The sequence below is a fragment of the Cheilinus undulatus genome, linkage group 1 (genome assembly GCF_018320785.1).
Source record: "Cheilinus undulatus linkage group 1, ASM1832078v1, whole genome shotgun sequence".
NCBI lineage: Eukaryota > Metazoa > Chordata > Actinopteri > Labriformes > Labridae > Cheilinus > Cheilinus undulatus.
The window spans coordinates 22,455,643-22,476,276 of record NC_054865.1 but is presented as its reverse complement, the minus strand read 5'-3'; the positions used below and the strand labels follow the sequence as shown (position 1 = coordinate 22,476,276).

The following is a 20,634-nucleotide window of genomic DNA, read 5'->3' as shown; positions in this document are numbered from 1 at the left end:
CAACAAAAACTTTGAGCAGTTTCAACTTGTTTGGTTTTACAGTATACAATAAGAACTCACTTGCATGCCTGTATTGCAAATAAAAGCTCTTACATGATTTCTGTGGCTCTCAGGCTTGCTGCTGTCCAGCCTCACAAATCACCAGTTGTCTGGAAGTGAGTTGTCATTCAAGTGGGGCGTAAATCTAAGATTTCAAGACAACTCTGTCCTGACTTTTCAGTTGCTTGACTGCTTTTGCAGTTGGGTTGAATTTCAGCCTGATTTTGCATTGTGTGTCTGTGTACAGCCTGATCAGCTGTCTCTGACAGTTCAGATGGACTTCTGACAAGTCTGATATTTTGGTCATATGACTGCACACACTTGCCTAGTGAGAGCAGAGCTTTGAGTAGACTCCCCAACTTCAGGGCCTTTATGCTGACAATTATGATGTGTCATTTGGGATTCATCATTCTTGACTGATTCTAGCATACGGGGGCACAATAATAAGAACAGTTTCAACCAGTTTTTAACACTATAATCATCCGAATCCGGCCTCAAATCAGGCCTGAAATCAGATTGTGTGTAGCCAGCCGAAGTAACAGTTTATCCTACTTACCAATGGTCACCTATTGAGGGATTGCAGAATCAAACATTTAACACAGCTGTGTGACTAGCTGTTTTTCTTTGTTAAACAAAAGGTGAGATACTTAGACAAACGTAATTTAATGAGCCTTCTCAGTAAACACAACAGACTAAAAAAAACACACAGTAGTGAAATGAACAGGACCTGCAAAACAGGCAGCAAGCAATACCAGCCAATTAACCAAGCACCACAAATTCACACATTCTGGAGAAAGAATAATCTAACATTTTCCAGAAGCACCAGTAAAGCGAGCAAAAATCTATTGGCATAAAATGTGCTTGACTAAGAATAAACAAACCCAAACAGGCATTTAGTGTTTTCACAAGATTAGAAAAAAACACTACTGTCTTAGCAAAGCCTTTTTGATAAGAAAACAGGAGGAGAGGCAGCATTCATCTGATTCCCTTCAAAACAAGTCTAACAGACCTCAGAAGAAAAGTCTTACATTTGATCCATTATGTTTAAGTAACTTGCCATGAATTAGTCTGGTGGTTAAGATTTTTTTAGAAAGTTTTTTGCGTAACACAAAAACCCCAAAGCTATGTTTGGCTCATCCTTCACTTTAAAGAAAAAAAAAATCCTTTCATGGCTCTTAAATGTCTGTGCTACACATGTCAGACTGTGTTATTGTCAGGACAGGTTAGAATGCTCAGCAACGACTTAATTAGGGAGGAATTTGGATGCAAAGTGCACCCTGAATGGTTGTAGGCGTTACAAATCATCATTTACTGAGCATCCTTCTCTGTCTGTGGGTTTCTCAGAAACACCTCAGTCTTCCTCAGACATTCAGCTAGACCTCCAGCAGATCCTGTATCAGAGCTGTGAAGTGTCAAGGTAATATAAGCCTCTCTTATTTCCTCACCATCTCTCCAGGTTGCCTTGGGATCCCAACATAGAGGTGATCGAGGAAGTTAGCGCTGCGTCCGAGTCCCAGCACGGTGTAGGGCAGCTGCAGGGAGAAGTGAGCTGATTGGCTGAGCTGGCCGGCTGCAGGAAGAGAGGAAGAGAAAAACTAATTTTAATGGTTTATTTCAACATTCTGATGTCAATCATTACTCAAAACACATTTTGCTTCTACCACTATTTCAATGATAAAATTTTGCACAGTTAAAATATTCCCAAGAGGACGTATTCCTTGTCACCCTGTAACTCCAAATTGTGGATAACTCCCAAAAACCACATGAAAAAGTCCTCATGTGCTTGCTGATCCAGAACTTTAGTATCTTCTGCAAGCATGCAGGCAGTTTCTACTAAAAGATGTTGAAGTTTGAATAATTAAAGTCCTCAGCAGTGGTGGCTGGCACATTATTCTCCAGGGGGACACAGTATCTCACAGATGGACCAGGATCTACACATTAGCCTGATGCAATTACTACCAACAGGCTAACAGAATAAGCATTAATCTCAATGCAAATTAAAATGGATTGATTAGAGATAGATTACAAGATAGTAACCTACAGTAGTAGTAATAAAAGTGTTACAGGTTAGAACTCCAGTGTTACAACGAGTTGTGGTGAAAGACGGGGGAAATGGGTTCATGAACAGAAAAGATTACTTTGCCTTTCTGAGGTTTATTTACTGTTCATTTCAATATTATCCCATGACCATTTTTTCACTTCTATCATGGGTAAGCATTTGAGAAAATTGAAGGTGGATGTTTTCTCGAAAGGATGGGACGTCCTGAGGTTTAACCACAAAAATGACCTTCTCTCATTCATGGTGTTGTGTTACCTCTGTGACTTTCTGACTAACAGGCGACCTGTGGCTTGTGCTGCCTTCAATGACGTAATGTTGATGGGGAGATAAGATTTCCAATCAGATTATTTTACATGCATGAGGTATGTAGGTGAAATAATTATGACAAGTCATCTTACTTCAAAGAGATTTTGGGTTTAATGGAATTATCAAAAGAGCACGCTTTCACTGTAAGTAAATGTATCCATATTGCTGAATGACTTATGATTAAAGTAAAATGTATTGTAATATTGCACTGCAGTAACTGATTCATGTATGAAGCCAGCACTTTATTCTTATAGCTGCTAAAATCAGGGAACTATTTCTAACTGCTGTGTAGCTGTTGGATTACCCAACACCCTCTTTAAAAGTATACCTTAATGAAATATTAGTTCAAATAAGAGAAAGAAATAATGTGTGCAGGAAGAGTTTCTAGCAGGTTTTATTATTATTAAACACATTTTATTCTTATTTTAGTTAGTCAGCTGTGTGTGCATGCATGTTTGTGTTTGTGTCTCTGTCAGCTATGGCGGGCTCTGCCAGCGCTATCAGGGACAGTTTGATTAAATCTTTAAGAAATAAAGGAAGCTCATATGAAAATGTTTGATAATGTCATCAGGTAAGGCAACAAGAGAGCAAGGTTGAGCACAAAGAGACAGGGACAGTTAGATAGCCCTGTAGAGTCACAGACTTTCAGCTGTTCGTAAGGAACAAATCCAACAGAAGGAGTCAAAATAGCTCAACACAACAAATGCGTCAAGTGGTTTTCCCAAATTCAACTGAAAATGCAGCTTATACTGACTTTTCCTGCCTCAAAATTATTCAACCCCTGAACAAAATCCCTCACAACAGCTCAAATATGCAAACCAGTGTTGTTTCAAGCACACCTGATGAAACTAATCGAAGGCTTCATTAGCTGCACCAGGTTTGCTTGAGTTAGAACACATGAAATACCTCAACAGTGAGGGGCTTGTTGAGTGTCACGTTTGACTGCATGTTAGAAATATGGTAAAGTCAAAAGAATGGCCAAAAAGTTAAGAGATCACTGGCCTTCACAAACAAGGCACAGGATACCAAAAGGGCATAGGCACTGAATGTTCCAAGAGACACCATAGGAAGTGATGTTCAAAGTTACAGGAACAGTGGTGACACTACCTGGATGGGGCAAAAAAGGAAGCTATGAATGGCTGCAACCAGATATCCGAGAAGGCAGGTTCTGAAAAACCCTTGAGTGACTGCAAAAGACCTCCAGCAAAACTTGTTGGCAACAGGGAGTGAGGTTTCAGTGAGTACACTGAGGCGTGTACTAAATGTAGGTGGTTTCCATGCCAGAACTCCAAGACGTACATCACTACTGACCCAAAAGCACAAAAAAAGTTGGCACAAATATGCTCAAAATCATATAAATAAGCTACAGCTAAGGTTTTGGGATTCTGTTCTGTGTAGTGATGAAACAAAACTGGAACTATTTGGCATGATGGATCAGCGATATGTATGAAAGAAGTAGAATGAAGCATATGCTGAAAAGAACACTGTGCCCACAGTTAAGCACGGCGGTGGCTCGGTGATGCTCTGGCGCTGCTTTGTATCCTCTGGCAGTGGAAACCCGCAGTTTGTGGAAGGCAAGATAGATTCATTGAAGTATCAGGAAATCCTAGGAGGAAACGTTATGCCGTCTTTTAGGAAAAATGAAGCTTGGGCATCATCGGACCTTCCAACAGGACAAGGATCCCAAGCATACCTCAAATTCCAATAAGGCTTGGTTGCAGAAGAAGTCCTAGAAGATTCTACAATGGTCATCACAGTCACCTGACTTGAACCACAGAGAAAATCTTAGATAAAGAAGGTAGATGCAGCCACAGACCGAAGAATATTACTACACTGGAGGCCATTGCACATGAAGAATGAGCTAAGATTCCTTGGGAATGCTGCCAGAAGCTGCCTTCTGGTTTGCAGCAGGTCATAGAAGCAAAAGGGTGGTCTACTAAGTACTAAAGATGCTTGCCTTATCAGAGTTGAATAATTTTGAGACTGGAAAGTCATTTTAAGTTGTAATTTTAGTTGAATTTGGGAAAAAATCACTTGAAGCATTAGCTGTGTTGAGCTATTTCAATTGCTTTTTTTTTTATTTGTTCATTGCAAAAAGCAGACAGTATGTACATTTTCACAATAAAACTGATTTGCAAAAGGGGTTGAATAATTTTGACAACAACTGTAGACAGCCCTATAATTTGGACTTGCAAATATGTAAACACAATGGACTTGTTTGTGTGTTCAAGTGTTTATTGGATTGATTAGTGAGGAGTATTCCTTTGTTTTTAAAGTGCAAGTACAAGCTTGAAATAATTTGTCATTCAGTATAGTTTAAGGGGCTGTGATCCACTTGATACATTTGATACAAGTCTGTTACATTTTTGCTAAACAGTATGTCTGATGGCACCTTCGGTGTCCCCCTCAAGGATTGCTCTAGAGAAAAATTCCTGTTTGTTGTCTTGGCACAATGGAGTGGCACTTCTGGCACGTCACCAGAGATGGACCAGAGGGCATGCTGCAGAACCCCAGAGACTGGCTAGTAAAAGAGTGATTAGCGCCAGAGTACACTCTGTGCAGATTGCAGTGCAGACGAGGTGTTTGGAATTTGACAGATAGTGGGAAAAACACAATATTTGGACTTCTTCAAACTCTATGTAAACATACTGACTGTTTCAGTGTAGTTTGCTCTTAGCCATGTTTACGTCTGAGCCAAGCTGCCCTCTGATATTCAGTTTGCAAATTAGCCTACTTTTTTGTTTTTAACGCTACAAATTTTAACGATGTCTACAGTTTGGCCTGATGCATGGACTTTATCTTCCATCAGTGCTTACTAGTTTTCACCTTAGTTTGGAAAGCGGCTTAATTTTGCGGATTTTCAGTCCTAACTTCTTTCTGTTTAACACACCTGATTATATTTTGAATTATAACAGCCTTCTTTGACTTTTCTGATCTCATGCTTCCGTAGCCGTTGTGGCCCTACTTTCCCAAAGGGATCATTAAAGTTTGATGTAAAGTAATCAGCTCTGACCTGACCTATCCCGACCATGAGCGTCAGGGAGAACACTAAAATGTACAAGTAAACAAACACAACAGGACAGAGGAGCCACGGGGACTGCAGTGCTAGACCTTGTGTTCCGACATGAACAAGCATCATAAAAGATACAAATCAGAGTGAGACACCTGAGGCCAGTCCAACACCTCTCCCCCCCGTCTCCTTACACAACCTCCCCCCTCCTTCTTCTCCATACTGAAAACTCTCCCTCCTGACTTGCTATTCTCATCCATCCCTTAGCGTCTGGTTTCCTCCTCTCTGCTCATCCCTCTCTCCTCTCCCGTGATACATCACTCCAATTTGGCCTTACTCATTTCAGCTTCTCCTTCTTCTTCTCCTCCTCTCTTTTGCTCTCTCCCCTTCAAGCTGCTGTATCTCGCCCACGCCACCCAACTCTGCCAAGTGCAGCCGACATAAATCAACCTCTACGTGGTAAACAAAGAGAGGGAAGGGGAGAGAGAGAAAGGGATAGAAGGAGAGATGGAAGGCCTGGAGGCAGCCAGTGATCAGAACTAATGTGGATGGACTGCGTATTGCAGGCAGAGAGGAGCACACAACGGCTTTGCCTTTTTATTTTGTTTTTTTCTAAATCTATGCCTAACCTTGGTTCAGTTTTGAGAGATATTTTAGTTCATTTTAGGCCACCTCAGCTGAACCTAGGTCAGGACGGTCAGTCAGTATTTCTCTTCATTTTAACATGGCACAGATAAAGCTCACATTAAAAACATCAGATGAAAAGGTAAAAATAAATCAGCTGATTGAAAAAAGCACGTCATAAATGGAGTTGAATGCAGTTGTTGTATGAAATAGTGCAATCAAAGCCCGTCCATAATGCTGCAGAGTATATTCTGCAGCTCCAATCATCCTGAACGCTGAATAGACCCATCGACTTTTACCCTCTAGAAACACTTTCATCAGTTCTGCCTCTCTCTTTTATCTTTACCTTTCTATCGCTCTACGTATTCTATTTTCTGAGCCTTTTCATGCTGGGCTTGGTGTTGTAAAGAGGCAGTTTAATTGCTTTAATTGCGCTCTGAATCTGGCAAAAGAGACAGAGGAAAGAGACAGAAATATTGGCCGTTTCCAGGGAGAGTATGTGCAGTTTCATAGACACTGAGTGTTGAGGGTAATACAAAGTTCCCAAGGCCTTACAAGCCTTAAAGACAGATTCTGTAGTGTCTGACATTTACTGAGAGGTGACCGTGTGAGAGTGTGCATGTGTGGAAAAGAAATGTACCAGATCAGTAAAGAGCAAAAATGTGTGCTGCTCTCAGCCATTTCATCATGATAAACTATGTAGTTCTCAGATATGAATTAGAGGAGGATCGAGTCCAAAGAGTTATTCAGAGCATACAAAAACAGCACATATACCATAGACTCAGGCAGACATACATAGTTCAAAGGGATATTGATTATCTTAAATTGGAAGGTAAAGTTTTTGAAAACAGAAAACAGATATAGCTCACCTTATATCAGGGGGGAAAGAGACTCAAATGATGGTAGCTAAAAGAGCAAATGCTCTGTGATGAAGAGGCTAATATCTCTAAGATCCAAACAGCCATTTAAAATTTAAAAATGGACCTAAAGTATCTTAAAAGACTATGGTTATTGAGAGGGCCTCATTCATTTTAATCACAACAAGACGTTGAGTGTTGAAATCTCACTGTTAAAAATTTCAGAATTTATTTTAACCCCCAACATGTAATTCTACCTCCATCCTGAGTTAAATGGCCTTCACTGATTGAGTTACTTGACAGTGTTAATGCATTCCTGTAAGTCCAACTCTGTAGAGTGAACTGATCTAAGCTCCGCCCACTGCCATTTCAAATCTGGGGGACAGACGTTTCCCATCATACCCTTGTGAAAAGTGTTACGATGTTTTAGTTGCATTTATATATGTTTAAATTTGTTAGATTAATGCTTATGATTAAACTCGTGCACCATGGGTGGAGTTATCCACTGAGTTAGTGACACCCTGTTTGTGGAAAGGGGTGGTCTATAACAAAGTGTAGTGAGCTGATTCTCATCAAAGGATGTTTTGCAACTCTGCCTTTAATGTTCAATACAGAATGTCACTCTGTAGTAATTATGAAACTGTCATTGCAATGAGACGATGATTAAAATTGGATAAATGTCAAATTTACACACAAAGTTAAAGGAAAAAATACACTGTGTTAAGATCATTATTTTAGCAATATATCACTTTTTTCACCAATAAATTACATCAATATTTACATCTTACAGTGTTAATGTGAGGATCGACTTAATAGTTAATAGTCGACTTCAATAGTATAAAATGATCCACTGAGATAGTAAATTTCTAACACTCAAAAAAGTGTTAAGCTAAAATATCACTGGTCAGTGTTAGGAAGATTAAAAAAGAGGCAATAATGACACATAATTAGTGTTAAGGTACCAACTCTACAAAGAGAGTCAAATCAACACTCTGTAGTTTGGACCCATATAGACACTGTAAAAATGTCAGTATCAAAGCTGACACTGTTGAACTGAGTATGCAGGTTTTGCTTTGAACTGCCAAGGACACATTTTTCATTCAACAAATTGCAGGATACTCTCAATTCAATTATTATAATTATTTTTAATTTACTGTAAGAAAAATATTGCTTCCATCACAACCTATTATACTATTTATATTGTAATAAATAATTAATTTAATCAGCTAAACACAGAACTTAAGCCATTTCAAACTGTTTTTGAATGCATTGAACATAACATGTACTGGTTATCTTAGAGTATTTTACTTGTAAATCTAACTTTTTATACAAATGTACTGAATGACGTGTATAAAAGATTACACAATAATTACTGTCTGTTATGGCTTATATTTTTTTTTAGAACCGAACAAGTAATCAAAGATAATTACAACATTGTTTTTATATTTCATGCTTTTATTGCAGATTTTATCATGTTTTTCCTCATGTTAACAGTTTCTTGAAATTTGAAATTGACTTGTGGGTCATGCTATGTGAGAAGGAAGGCCACATGTGGCCCCCAGGTCTCCAGCTGTCCATCACTGATGTAGACCACACTCACATGTTCACTACTGGATCTTGGTTCAGAAAGTTTGTTTAAGTCTTTCAAGGACAAGTTTATTAACTTCTGTTCACAAAAACTAAAGTATTTTATGTTGTGGTTATGGTGGGCCTTGATTATATTTTATGGAACAAATATTTTCTGTTTTGTCTGTTTAAAATCCTTCATCCACTGCAAGCAGCTGGACAGACTGATGACTTTCATGCTAAGCACATGAATAACGCTTAAACCTAGGCATTCACAGTATTATCAGTATGATATTGGCATCGGCCGATATAAGCTTGAAGAGTCAATTTTCTCTATCAGGTTCTAAAATTTCAGCTGATATTTACAAACAATATATCAGATGTAAATATCAGCTGTATGTACGATATGTTTTTAGGCGGGGCCAACAGACCGCTGTCAGCTGAAATATCTTTCTTTGTTCACCCTCATTCCTTACATTTTAAAATATGTTTTAAGGCAGAAGGTATAGGTTTGAACTACATTAACATATCATTATTAGCTTAAATTAATTTAAAAATATTGGCAAAGTGGATATCTGCAAAAATCTAACATTGTGCATCCCTACGTTAAACTAGAACAATCGAAAGGCTGTTGTCATGGAAGCAAACAGCCGAAGTACAACAAAAGGTTACCATTTTCAGATTAAATTGTTGTCATTGATATTAATCCAGAATTATTCATCATTGCAGCACATTCCACCCTCTCATATATGATTTACCCAGGGGACCCCATGAGTCATGAATTGTGAGAGCATGTCTGACACGAACAATCTCCTGCTCAGTTTGAGAGGTGTGTTCCTGAAAATATTAAAGGCCTAAATGCCCTGAAATTGTCGGATTGTTACATTGAAGCTTAGCCAGTAATTCAGCTACTGCACAGACTACAAGCTATGGGAGCATGTTGTCATCTACAGTGCCTGTGTAAGAGCTTTGGACCACAAGGGAGGGGGTTCAAGCCCATGGCAGGGGGACCCTGCAGGCAAGGATGGCAGATACTGGTAACAGAAGGGGCCAGCAGTCAGCGGAACCAGACTCACTGACCTTCAAATGCACATGGCAACTGGGGATACAGTACAGATGCCCCCTCATAACTTTAAAATCCTTCCTTCTAATATATGGTAGATGACAGTATGCCACTATAACGTATGCTATGTGATTCTTCTCCACACCTACAGTCTCCATTTTTTGAAGAAACTGCAACAGAAAGAATTGTGATGAACCACAGCGAGAGTGGGACTTTAAGTCTTCTTTCAAGGTGACTTGCAGCCTGATAGAATAAACAAATATTCAAGATGTGCGTGTATACTGATATAGTTTATGAAAACACAAAAAACCTGAAGCTCAAAACCCACAGGAGATGACAAAAGTCATATCCTGGCCGATGACATGCACAGACTAACAGAATGTTTTCCCTACTGAGGAGCAGAAACACAGGGGGCTGTCATTTCTGCAAAAAAACAGAAACTGGAAGGAAAATTTGGAGGTCAAAAGTTTATATGGCACTCTGTCAAAGCACAATTTTATATCCCTTTTTCCAACAAAGGTCTGTATCATAAGCAGAATAGCCAACAAAAATGCCACAAATCGAGAGTCATAAATAATCACATTTACAGATAGATGCAGAGGTTTTCTTCCTACTGTTACTGACCTTAAAGCCATGTACTCTACTGCATTAAAGAAAATAGGAAAGAAAATGATAAGCAAAACTTAAAGTCTGGCATCTGCAAAAGACCTCCAAAAATGCAACACCTACTGAATTTAATAAATTAGATGTACTGAAAGTCTGAAATAAAATGATGTCTAAGACAGTGCAATATAATCAGCCAGAAACAATATTTAAACTGGGCTATTTCCAGAAAGTGAGAGCTGCATGTTGGAGCTTTTAAGTCCTACATATAAACTGAATGTGGGGTAGGAGAGTGTGGCTAACAGAGATGGGATATAACATGGTCATGATCTCAGTGATGTCAGCTGCTGGCTTAAAGAGGCATTTGAAGCTGATTGAAGACAGTTGCCATCCTGGAAATGATGCTTCTACCCAGCCTTCTAGCAGCCTAGAAACAGGCAAAAGGATGGAGCTGAGGTGGGCCTAAAGCCTCGAAACTAACAGCCATAACTGCCCGCATGTCAGTCAATTCAGCTGTTCTCCCCCCTTTTTTTTTCGAAGGTTTATTTTGAGCAGTTTTGTGCCTTTATTTGACAGAGGAGGACAGTGGATAAAGTTGAAAACAGGGATGAGAGTTGGGGAGAGACATGCGGCAAAGGGCCCCAGGCCAGACCCGAACCCGGCCTGCCCGCGCACATGGGGCGCTGTTCTCCCTTTTATGGAAATGCATGATTCTTACCCTTTAAATAATAAAATGGATACTTTACAGAAAGAACCACACCATACATTTAAGTCAATAAAGTAGGGGTGTAACAGAATTTGTATTCATCCCAAACTGTCATTTGGTGCATGTCTGAATGGAGAAAAAGGCAATTATGTAACAACCCACTAATTTAGATGGCAGTAATACTTGTGACCATTTCCTTTCCACTATCAAACAACCGGCAAAGAAGAGAAAACAGCAAGCAAAACAAAATGCACAGAAGACCCTACAGGAAGTCAGTTTTTTGGCACTTCAGAATTTCATTTTTTTGACACTGAAGGTTTCCACCTGGATTTCACCAACTACAGGTCAGGCCAGGCAAGGTATAGGAGCCTATACCAGTTCTGCACTTCTCCACGTCAACCATGGCCCTGTACTGCTCTGGCCTCCTGATGGGTATCCTCAAGGCCTGCACCAGGTCCATGCCTCATCTCTCCAAGTATCTTCCCAGCTGATCCCTCCACAACGCAGAGATCTGGTCTAACCTACTTGGTCCTTGGAACCAGTGTGCACCCAGGAAAGTGCACCAGTTGCATCCAGCAGTTGACCCTTCCCAACTTCGCTCTCCTGGGCATATCAGCACACGGTCTTGCCAACAATACCCAAAAATGTGCTGAAGAGAAGCTGTCACAAAAGAGTCTAGCTGGTGCCTTTGACCATCAGTCAGCATCTAAGCCTTTTAAAAGATTAAGACCAGGAGGACCAAGGCTGAGAGACTGTGACTTTCGTCTGGTAGCTCAGATAACAGGAGCCCCACACTGCCTTGCCCAGCAAACTCAACACTCCATGCATGAGTCCAGGTGTGTGGTTGATATAAGCCTCTTATAAAATGGATAAATAGATCATGTTAACAAGGGTCAACTGCTCTACAACTTCAATGCTCTTATTATCCACACAGATTTGATGGCAGCATCCAAGAAGTTCCTGAATGCCAGAATCCTTGTTTTGGTCTCAACAGACACACAGTGCCAATGTTTCAGCCTCCTCTCTCAGCAAGTTTAGAGCCCCCAAAAGGATCACAGCATCATCAGCAAATTCCAGATCAGTGACCTAGACATCACCAAATGACACTCCACAGTCGGTGTCCCTGCTACCTGCCCCATTTTCCAGTCCATACAGGTACTGAAAAGTGTAGGAGCAAATATGAACCCTGCCTCAACCAATAATTAACTGGGGAGACATCAGAGATGGAGCCACTACACTTCACAGCACTCTTTGTTCCAAAATATAAAGCAGACACCAGCTGGACGATCCAACATGGGATCCCAGTGAGCTCCAGAAACCTCTAGAGACCATCCATGCTCACCGAGTCCAGCACCTTTTGGAAGTCAACACAGGCTGCAACTACAGCAGCCAAGTTTTTCAAGTTTCTGATTTGGTTTTGCTGTTAAGACTGAGCACAACTGACACAACATCTGTGGCCTACAAGGACACCAACACTTCTTTCAACTACTAGTGTTTTAGCGTTGTTAAAATCATAGGTAGCCTTGGTTGTCAGTTCTTGTAGTTGGTTTCCACCAATCAGTGGCCAGTCTGACAGAGCACTGACAGTCCCCCAGAATTTAGCTATAAATTGAATCCATCAGGTGAAGCAGTCATGAATCAGTTCACTGAACTCCGGGCTGTGGGCTGTTTTTGAGGGGATTGGACCTTTAAGCTGTGTTGGTTTGAAGGTTTAACAGAGTGCTGCTCTCTGTCAGGAGGCAGGAGGTGGATGGCTCGCACTCGACTACTCAGCAGGGTAGAGTGGGTCTGAGAGTGTGTGTGTGTGTCTGATGGAGGATCAAGCAGGGTTACGTTGCAGGCAGGGAGCCTGGCCTGCGTCTGCCGAGTGCTGTGTGTGAAGGCTGGCGAGAAAAAGTGGCCACGGCTGGAGCAGAGCCATATCCCAACATGGGGAGGCTGGCAGAAGCTATTACGCAGGGCAGTGTAACAGAGTGTCCGTGTTTGTGCGCCTGTTAGTGTCTGTTTGTCCGATCTCCATATTCAGAGCCAGTGGAGGAGTTGGCAGAGAAACCTTGAGAATATGACTGACAGCCTACAATCCTTCTCTTAGAAGACAAAGCGGATTCAAAGCAGCATAAGCAGCCAGCCTGAGTCTGTGTGTAAGAGTGTGTTTGCTATTTTTAAGTACTAAAAAAAACTCTTAAAGACTATGTGGACAACAATATACGTCACATTAATTATTACAAAGAAAAAATCTGAAGTGCAGTACCAGACTAAACTAGATCTCTGGTTAACACAATGAGAGCTTAGACAAGTTAAACAGGTTGTCTGCAGCCATGTGATCCTGATGACGTGCAAATGCCAGATGAGGGGTGAAAGAGATCAGTCATCCATAATGAATAGGAACAGAGGAAAGTTATTATATTTAAACTGAGTATGATCCCTACACTTCACAAAAAAGCAATTTTACTCATGGTTTAACCAATTTACCTGGGGCAATTGGTATCCTGCAGATCTTGTAGCATCTATGGTTATCTCACCCAGATGAAGGGAGACAAAAGTCATGAGGAGTCTAGTACTGGGCTAAGAGGCTCACTGAGCACCTTTAACATATTAAAAAAAATCCTTGCTTTGTCATAAACATGCTTTTAATGGAAATGTTGATATGCTATTAAGCTAAAAAACCTTGTGGGGTAAGCAACCAAGTTATGATGTGCCATTCACAAATAAGCCAGTTCTTTGGAATGACTCTTTAATAAAAGCCACTTCAGCTAGCTTCCATTTAAGTACCAGTATTCTTTCCACCTTTTTTGTTGTAATGTAAACAGCTAAAAAGCCACACTTTTCCCAAATGAAGAGCCTTTTGGGAACCAACTAGCTCTACTGAGCTGAGCTGATCTGGATCTCCTGAAAGGACAAGGATTTCTCATCACAATGAACGGACACTGACCGAGGAAAGAGAGGCAAGATCAGGGTTTAACGTGCCAAACCATTGAAAACTGTACTAGATAGATGCTAGATAGCTAGATAGAAGCCTCTATTGTCATTGCATTAATACAACGAAATTGCACATGCCCCTCCTGGCAAAAACTACAAAAAACAATCAAACTGCACACTCAGCAATATGATCAATTCATTCATACAGACACACCCAATCATCATAGAGAGTCGAGGTAAGGTGAAGTGCATGAGTATAAAATATGGAATAAAGAAACAAATTTAAAAAACAGTACTGTACAGATCTTGAGATGTAATGGGGGTGTTTATTGTATGTGTTGATGATTTAGAGAGTGGATGGCTTTTGGAAAGAAACTGTTGATGAGTCTGATGGCACGGGATTTGATTGACCTGTATCGCCTCGGTTCCCTTCGCAAACTTGGCCGGTGCAGTGAATCAAAAAGTGAAACAAAACGGCACTGATCTCCTGGTTGTGTGTAAAGGAGGAGAGAGAGGCAGAATTCTCATTTTATCTTCTGCTCCAATCAGAGGACAGGAGAAAACACATCCCTGAGACTTTCGCAGAATGATTTTTAGATTCTGCTTAATTTATTTTTAAAATTGCATTGATGTGCATAGAAAGGCGCAACAAGATTAATCCTTTATGTTCAAAGGCCTTAGCTAGCTAACAATAACCACTGATCACCTCTGCAGCTCTGCCGAAAACACCTCAATTTACCTGAAACAAATATCACCTCCTGAGATTTTTTTGCCCTGCAATTCAAAACAAATATCCACAGTTAAATATTAGGCTGGCATGACATAAATTCATAAGCTAATTAGCTACCCATCCAACATGCTCACAGTAAAACATATGAAAACTTAATGCATACAATCATGACATTAACTCACTACTGATTATCTTCTTTCAGTTATGATGAAGCATTTCAGTAGTTTATTAGCTGGTTGAGACTGACGGGGGATGACTCAGAGTTACAGCTTTATTAATAACTCAGGGCTCTTGAGAAAACAAGGCATGCATTGTCTGATATATTTCTCTCTCTGCTGCTCTCAGCTCAAAGGCTTCTGCTTTTGAAATGGACATGAAATCATTAACAATCCCAAGAGAAAATAAGAAACTTTAAAAATTGTCCAATCATTTAGAACAACTTCCATTCCAAAAAAGTTTGGACAGTGTGTAAAATTTGGATAACTGCAGAATACAGGGATTTTTCAAATCCTTTTCAAACTATATTTGCACTTTAATACAGCACAAGATCAAGGTCTTAAATGTTCGGTTTTTGGAAATAGACACACATTCTGAATTTGAAGACTCCAAAATTTTCCCAAAAAGTTGGGACAGGGATGATTCAAAACTTGGAATCCTACAGAAAAAAACACCCAGGGCAGTGATTTTACCATCTACAATCCATAAAACCATCAAGATTCAGAGAATCTGGAGAAATCTCTGCATGTAAGGGGCAAAGGTCAAAAACAAACACTGAGGGTCCATGACCTTTAATCCTTCTAATGGGGCCACATTAAAATCAGCATTATTCTGAGATGATATTACAAAGTGGGCATATCAGAACACTGTCATCCGTGGACACAGCTGTATTGCATCTATGAATGCAAGTTAAGACTCTTCCATGCAATAGAAAAGCATCCAGAAACACCGCTGCCTTCTCTGGACCTGAGCTCATCTGAGATAAGTGTTAAAGTGTGCTGGGGTTTGATGAGTCCACATTGGAAATATCAGCTAGAGGGGAAAAGGACCACCCAGGTTATCATCAACACAAATTTCAAAAGCCAGCATCTGTGATGGTGTGGGGGTGTAATAGTGCCTGTTGCTTGGGTTACTTGCACATCTGTGAAGAAACACTTATAACTGAGAGGCACATAAAGGTTTTTGAGTAATATATGCCTCAATCCACTTGTCAGTTTTTTTCAAGGACATCCCCGCTTAATTCACCAAAGCAATGCCGCACCATGTTTTGCATGAGTTACAACAGCATGGCTTCACGGTGAAAGAGTGCAGACACCTGTCTCTCATTATAAATGTATGGTGCACTGTATAGTTGCAACTTCTGATGTTCATTAAAAAAGAATGAAAAAAATCCCACTTGCAATACTTCAGCAATGTCCCAACTTTTGGGGAAAAAGGGTTTATAAAGAGATTTTTTTGCTGATTTTACTACCTCTTTTATTCATTTTTACAGTTTGTTGGAATAAATTGTAATGCCCTTTAATGTGTTTCTTTCTCCCATGTCATGATACTTTATTGTCTTGTGTGAAGCCCTCTGAATTGCCCTTGGCTATATAAATAAGTTTGCCTTGTCTTAACCTGGTATTATGGCTATGGTTACTTCTGTTACAACAGATCTGCTGCGGAACTTTTCACCCTAAAACAGCAATAAAAAATGCTACTCCTTAACTTACTGTTTTCTTGAAGACACTGTCTTCGTGGGGTTCTGTAAGCCATTAAAAAACTGCTTTGAGTACTGAGGTCCCTCAGATTTCAGTGCTGAAAGATAACTCTGCAGGACAGTCCACTTCTTCCCCTCACACACAGTTATGTCGATTGCAAACGCCCTTGAATGCTGTGACTCTCCTACTTTGATCTCAAATTCATGCAGACTGGTGTATGCAGGTCACTGAGTACCTGAGCTAACACTCTCTGCTGTGGCAGTGTGGAATCTGGATTAAGGAAATGTTATTTCCATTTTACCTCCGGTCGTCTGTAGTGCAAGTGTCACGCTTTGCATAATGTCCTGACATTATCGTGTCCCATTGTTCTCGCAGCACAATGGCTGATAGTGAAGACAATGAGGAGGATTATGGGATATGCTCTCCCCTCGAGATATTAAAGCGGCCGAACTTTTCTTCCTCGCGGCATGAGACGGCAAAATGAAACATCTGAGAGAGGCGGAAAGAGAAAGGACGCAGATGTCACTGAGGGAGGTACAACATGTTAATGCGTGTGTTTTTTGTTTCTCCATCTGTCAAGTTCTTGCTCTGCTCATCCTGTCCTGAGATTTAACAGCCTTTGGTTGCAGAAGGAGTCAGTCCGAAACTGAACTGTGAGTATGAGGCATAGAAAAGCAACATGAGAAGAATAAAAAAAAAAAAAACATGAATGAAACATCTGACAATGTAAAAACCTAACTTTAAATAGTAGGGATGCACGGGTGCATCACTTTAACATCAGTATCATCAGATATTGGCCTTTTTGAGAAACATGGTCCTTTGGAAAATCTATTTTATTGATTCTGTGACACTAATCATACACAGGCCACAGAAGCACTGCTGTAAGTGTTTACAGCACATTTCCATATTCAGCACCTGCTCATGGGGGGCTTTTAGAGATTTAAAATAGAAGTAGAGGAAAATGAGAAAGGCAGAGATATACAGAACATAATACTTTTGCAAATACAGAGAAGTTAAAATACATAAAGACAGATAAAATTAAAAGACAATGAAAAAAAAGGCTGCATTGTAAGTAGATCCTTTAAATGAGAAAATGTTTTGAAAAGATTTTTATATGTGGCATACAGTAAACAATGGGGCACTGTTTTGAGTCATCAATCACCCATTTAAATGACTTGGACTGATAGAAACTGCACATAAAATTGAACCTCTTTCGAAAAAATAATGACGCAATAAAAAAAAAAAAAAAAAACAGTCTAGGTGTGCAAACATGATTACAGCGACATGGACTTGATTTTCTTTTTTAACTTGTGAAAATTTGGGTGACAAAAATGACTTAGTGTGCAAAGGCCTTAACACAAAAGTTTGTATAATTCAGAGCAGTTCTTTACTGATACAGAGGGCTAACATGAACATGAACATGAGCTATTCAGGTCATTCCAGGCTCACGAGAAAAACCTCTGTAAGGGCTATGAAGGCATGGATAGTGTCATTAGAATGGCACAATGGCAGACTGCAAGAAGACAAAAACTGTTAGTGGCTACGTTGTATGGTATCAAAAGTTAAGTTTTTAGAGCCTATGCCTCTCCTTAATGTATATGTAGAAGTTCAGCTATACTATAGCTTTATCCGAGCTAACTGCTACACCAGCGGCAGCCATTGCTATCAGCTCTCTAGTACAACTAAATAAAACCTGTAGATACTGCCTTGTTCTCCTCAAATGACGCTGATTGGCCAGGTCTGTTCTCAGACCTGACACAATCATGTCAGACTGGAACTTTGCAAGATAGATGCGCCTGATGACAGTCATGGAATCTGCTTGGCAAGATAATGAACTGATATCAGTTACAAATGCTTATCTGTTGTGTCCTTATAATTTTATGCTGACATTCATCACAGCTAACTGCTGATACAGAGAGGAGATTTGTAGATGTGACCTGCTGGGAAAACTGACCTGTTTCTATGGTCAAACATGAGAAAAAATGTTGGGAATGTGGGAGTGTTACATTAAAAGAAGTAATGAAAAGAGATCAGTATTGGACAGTGGCTAAGCATCACAATCAGAGCATCTCTAGTAATAGTTATATCAGATGATCTGAAAATCCTGAGGAATGAACAGTTTTCTAATGCAAACATGAGCTCACCAATTTATCAAGAAACTAAATAGAGTCATGGACATAATTTGCCTGCAGAGTAGACACACACACAATCACACACACCCCACACACTCCCCAAGGCTTCAAACTGGAAAAAAAAGCATTTTCAAAGAAAACTTGGTGCCTGTCGCTATAGAAACCATTTGCTCCCCTGATGGCGATAAAAGGAGCAAATTGCAGGGATGGAGGGTGGAGCCTTGAGGAGAAGAGGTGCACATGTACAGCCTCCTCCACTTGGAGAACCCCCTCAGAGCCTGCCTGTACAGTAATGTCAAGATCTAGATGCTGATTTGTGTGAAAAATGTGTGTATGTGGATAAGAGAGTGAAGGTGCATGTGTGTGTTGATATCCTGAAGGACCCTGAAGGAGCTTGGAGGCTTCATACACAGTTGATCCGTCCTTATCACCATCTGGCTTTACGCTGCCTCTCAAATTCAACAGCACTAAAGCCTGGGACACCTGCACACTGACCCAGACTAAAAGGACATCTTAAATGACGGACAGAGAGAGAGAGAAGGGGAAATAAAAACAAGTCTTAAGGCAGCCGTCACCGCTCTTTGTTTGCCACTTATTAACAGCAAAAGCAGTCATTATAAATTCATCTCCTTTAACTTCCCATCCTTGGTCAATACAAAGAAACCTGTTTTCATGTTTGTTGCAGAGATAATAAAAAGGCAGCAACTGAAACTACAAAGCAAGAAGAGATTATGAGGATTTAACAGAAAACAAACAAGTCTGAAAAAATAAAAAATAACTGTTCCGACTACTGAGTTGTGATAAATTATTTAAAAGAGTGCTGTATAAGCTTGTTCTCTTGTGAGTTTTAATAGAGAACATTTACGGCATAATGAGCAGCACACTGGCTCTTACAAGATCATGACCTTATATTTAAGCATTTCTTGAAAATAAATGCCCTTTTTAATGCCTCTGCTCTATGAAATTTGGAAACAAGTCCTAACCAAAAGGAGCTCATACTTGCATCAGTTTTCCACAGTGAGTCCTAATGCATCACAGCTTTCTCTGTGAGTGACACCTGGTGTTACTCAAAGACAGAAAGAAGGAAAATAACCTGATCATAATTCTACAGTCAGTAGCCTCTGTGACATTGCCAGTTTAGGGCGGTACTTTCACGCCTCTGTTTTGCTGCTCCATTAGTGTAAATGTCAGTAATGGTAGGACAACACCATTCTACCATTGAGATCACATAGTGCAAAGTAACAGGGGCATAAAAACAAGATGTTAGCAATATACTACAGTCATATTAGACAGTGGCAGTGCGCAAAAAAATTACATTAAAAGGGATAACCAATTGATCTGCAACTAATCATTAATGGCCGATTATTCCAAAAATACATGATTGAAGGATCAGAAGTAAGGCTTGGAGTCACCAATCTGATCACCTGCTTAACTGTCTGCGGCTGAGAGAAGCACTGTGTGTGCAGTGTAGTGTAATTATACAGACTAGTTGAATTGCCAGCCAATAAGTATTACACACACCAGCTCTGAGAATCAAATCAAAGTGAAATTCAGCACCCTGGAATGTAGGCTTGAAACAACTCAGTCAAATCGCCTGGTGTTGTTGGTCAGTCATCCATCTACCTGAGGTAACTGTGTTAAGATCCCCAACCACTGTTTCAAGTCATTCATTAAGAGAATGTAACCAAGGATTCAAATCTATGTTTAAAACAGCAGATTAAAGCCCGTTCACCGTTCCGTAACCAGCTCACAAAACCTATACTAAAATGCGTTTGAGTTAGTAGAATGACTGTTAGGTGAAGGCAAAATCCTCATGAGAAGTTTAAATGTTTCTAAAAAAACAAACAAAAAAAAATTGATATTTCAGTTATTGTGTAAAACTTGTATAAATCAAGTTCATTCAGAACTACTCTAATAAATGTAACCATTATTGCAAAATGTACGTACAGTTTAACTAGGCAGAGAATACTTTGCTCTAAAGATGCTCCCTGTGTTAGTCAGGCAGCATACTTTGACTTTCCAGGAGCATATGGCTAGAAACCCCCATATGGATGGATACATTTATGGCAATATGTGTTGAATGCAATAAAATTAGTTTAAAAGGAATTAGTACATGGTAGCATGACTCTGAAAATTAGGGTGCAATAAGCTTTATGCTATAAAAGAGGTGACTGGGATGGAGGAGGTCAAACTTTGCCAGCAGCAGCAGCAGCAGCAGCTTAGTGCAGCATTAATGTTAGTGAGAAGAACATCATATCTAAATGGACCGCTGTGTTCGAGAGAAAGAGCTGTGATTGGCTGTGAGGCGATTATCGTGTCCTGC

At 40.0% G+C, this 20,634-nt stretch overlaps 1 protein-coding gene across 1 annotated transcript in view; it reads right to left on the bottom strand.

The window, feature by feature from the left end:
- The window catches only part of itfg1 (integrin alpha FG-GAP repeat containing 1), a 279,079-nt gene that overhangs the window by 26,614 nt on the left and 231,831 nt on the right, over nt 1-20,634 (bottom strand). The window contains exon 15 of the mRNA XM_041793923.1: nt 1,485-1,609. Within this exon, the coding sequence (XP_041649857.1) occupies nt 1,485-1,609 (125 nt within the window). The remainder of the gene's footprint in view (nt 1-1,484; nt 1,610-20,634) is intronic.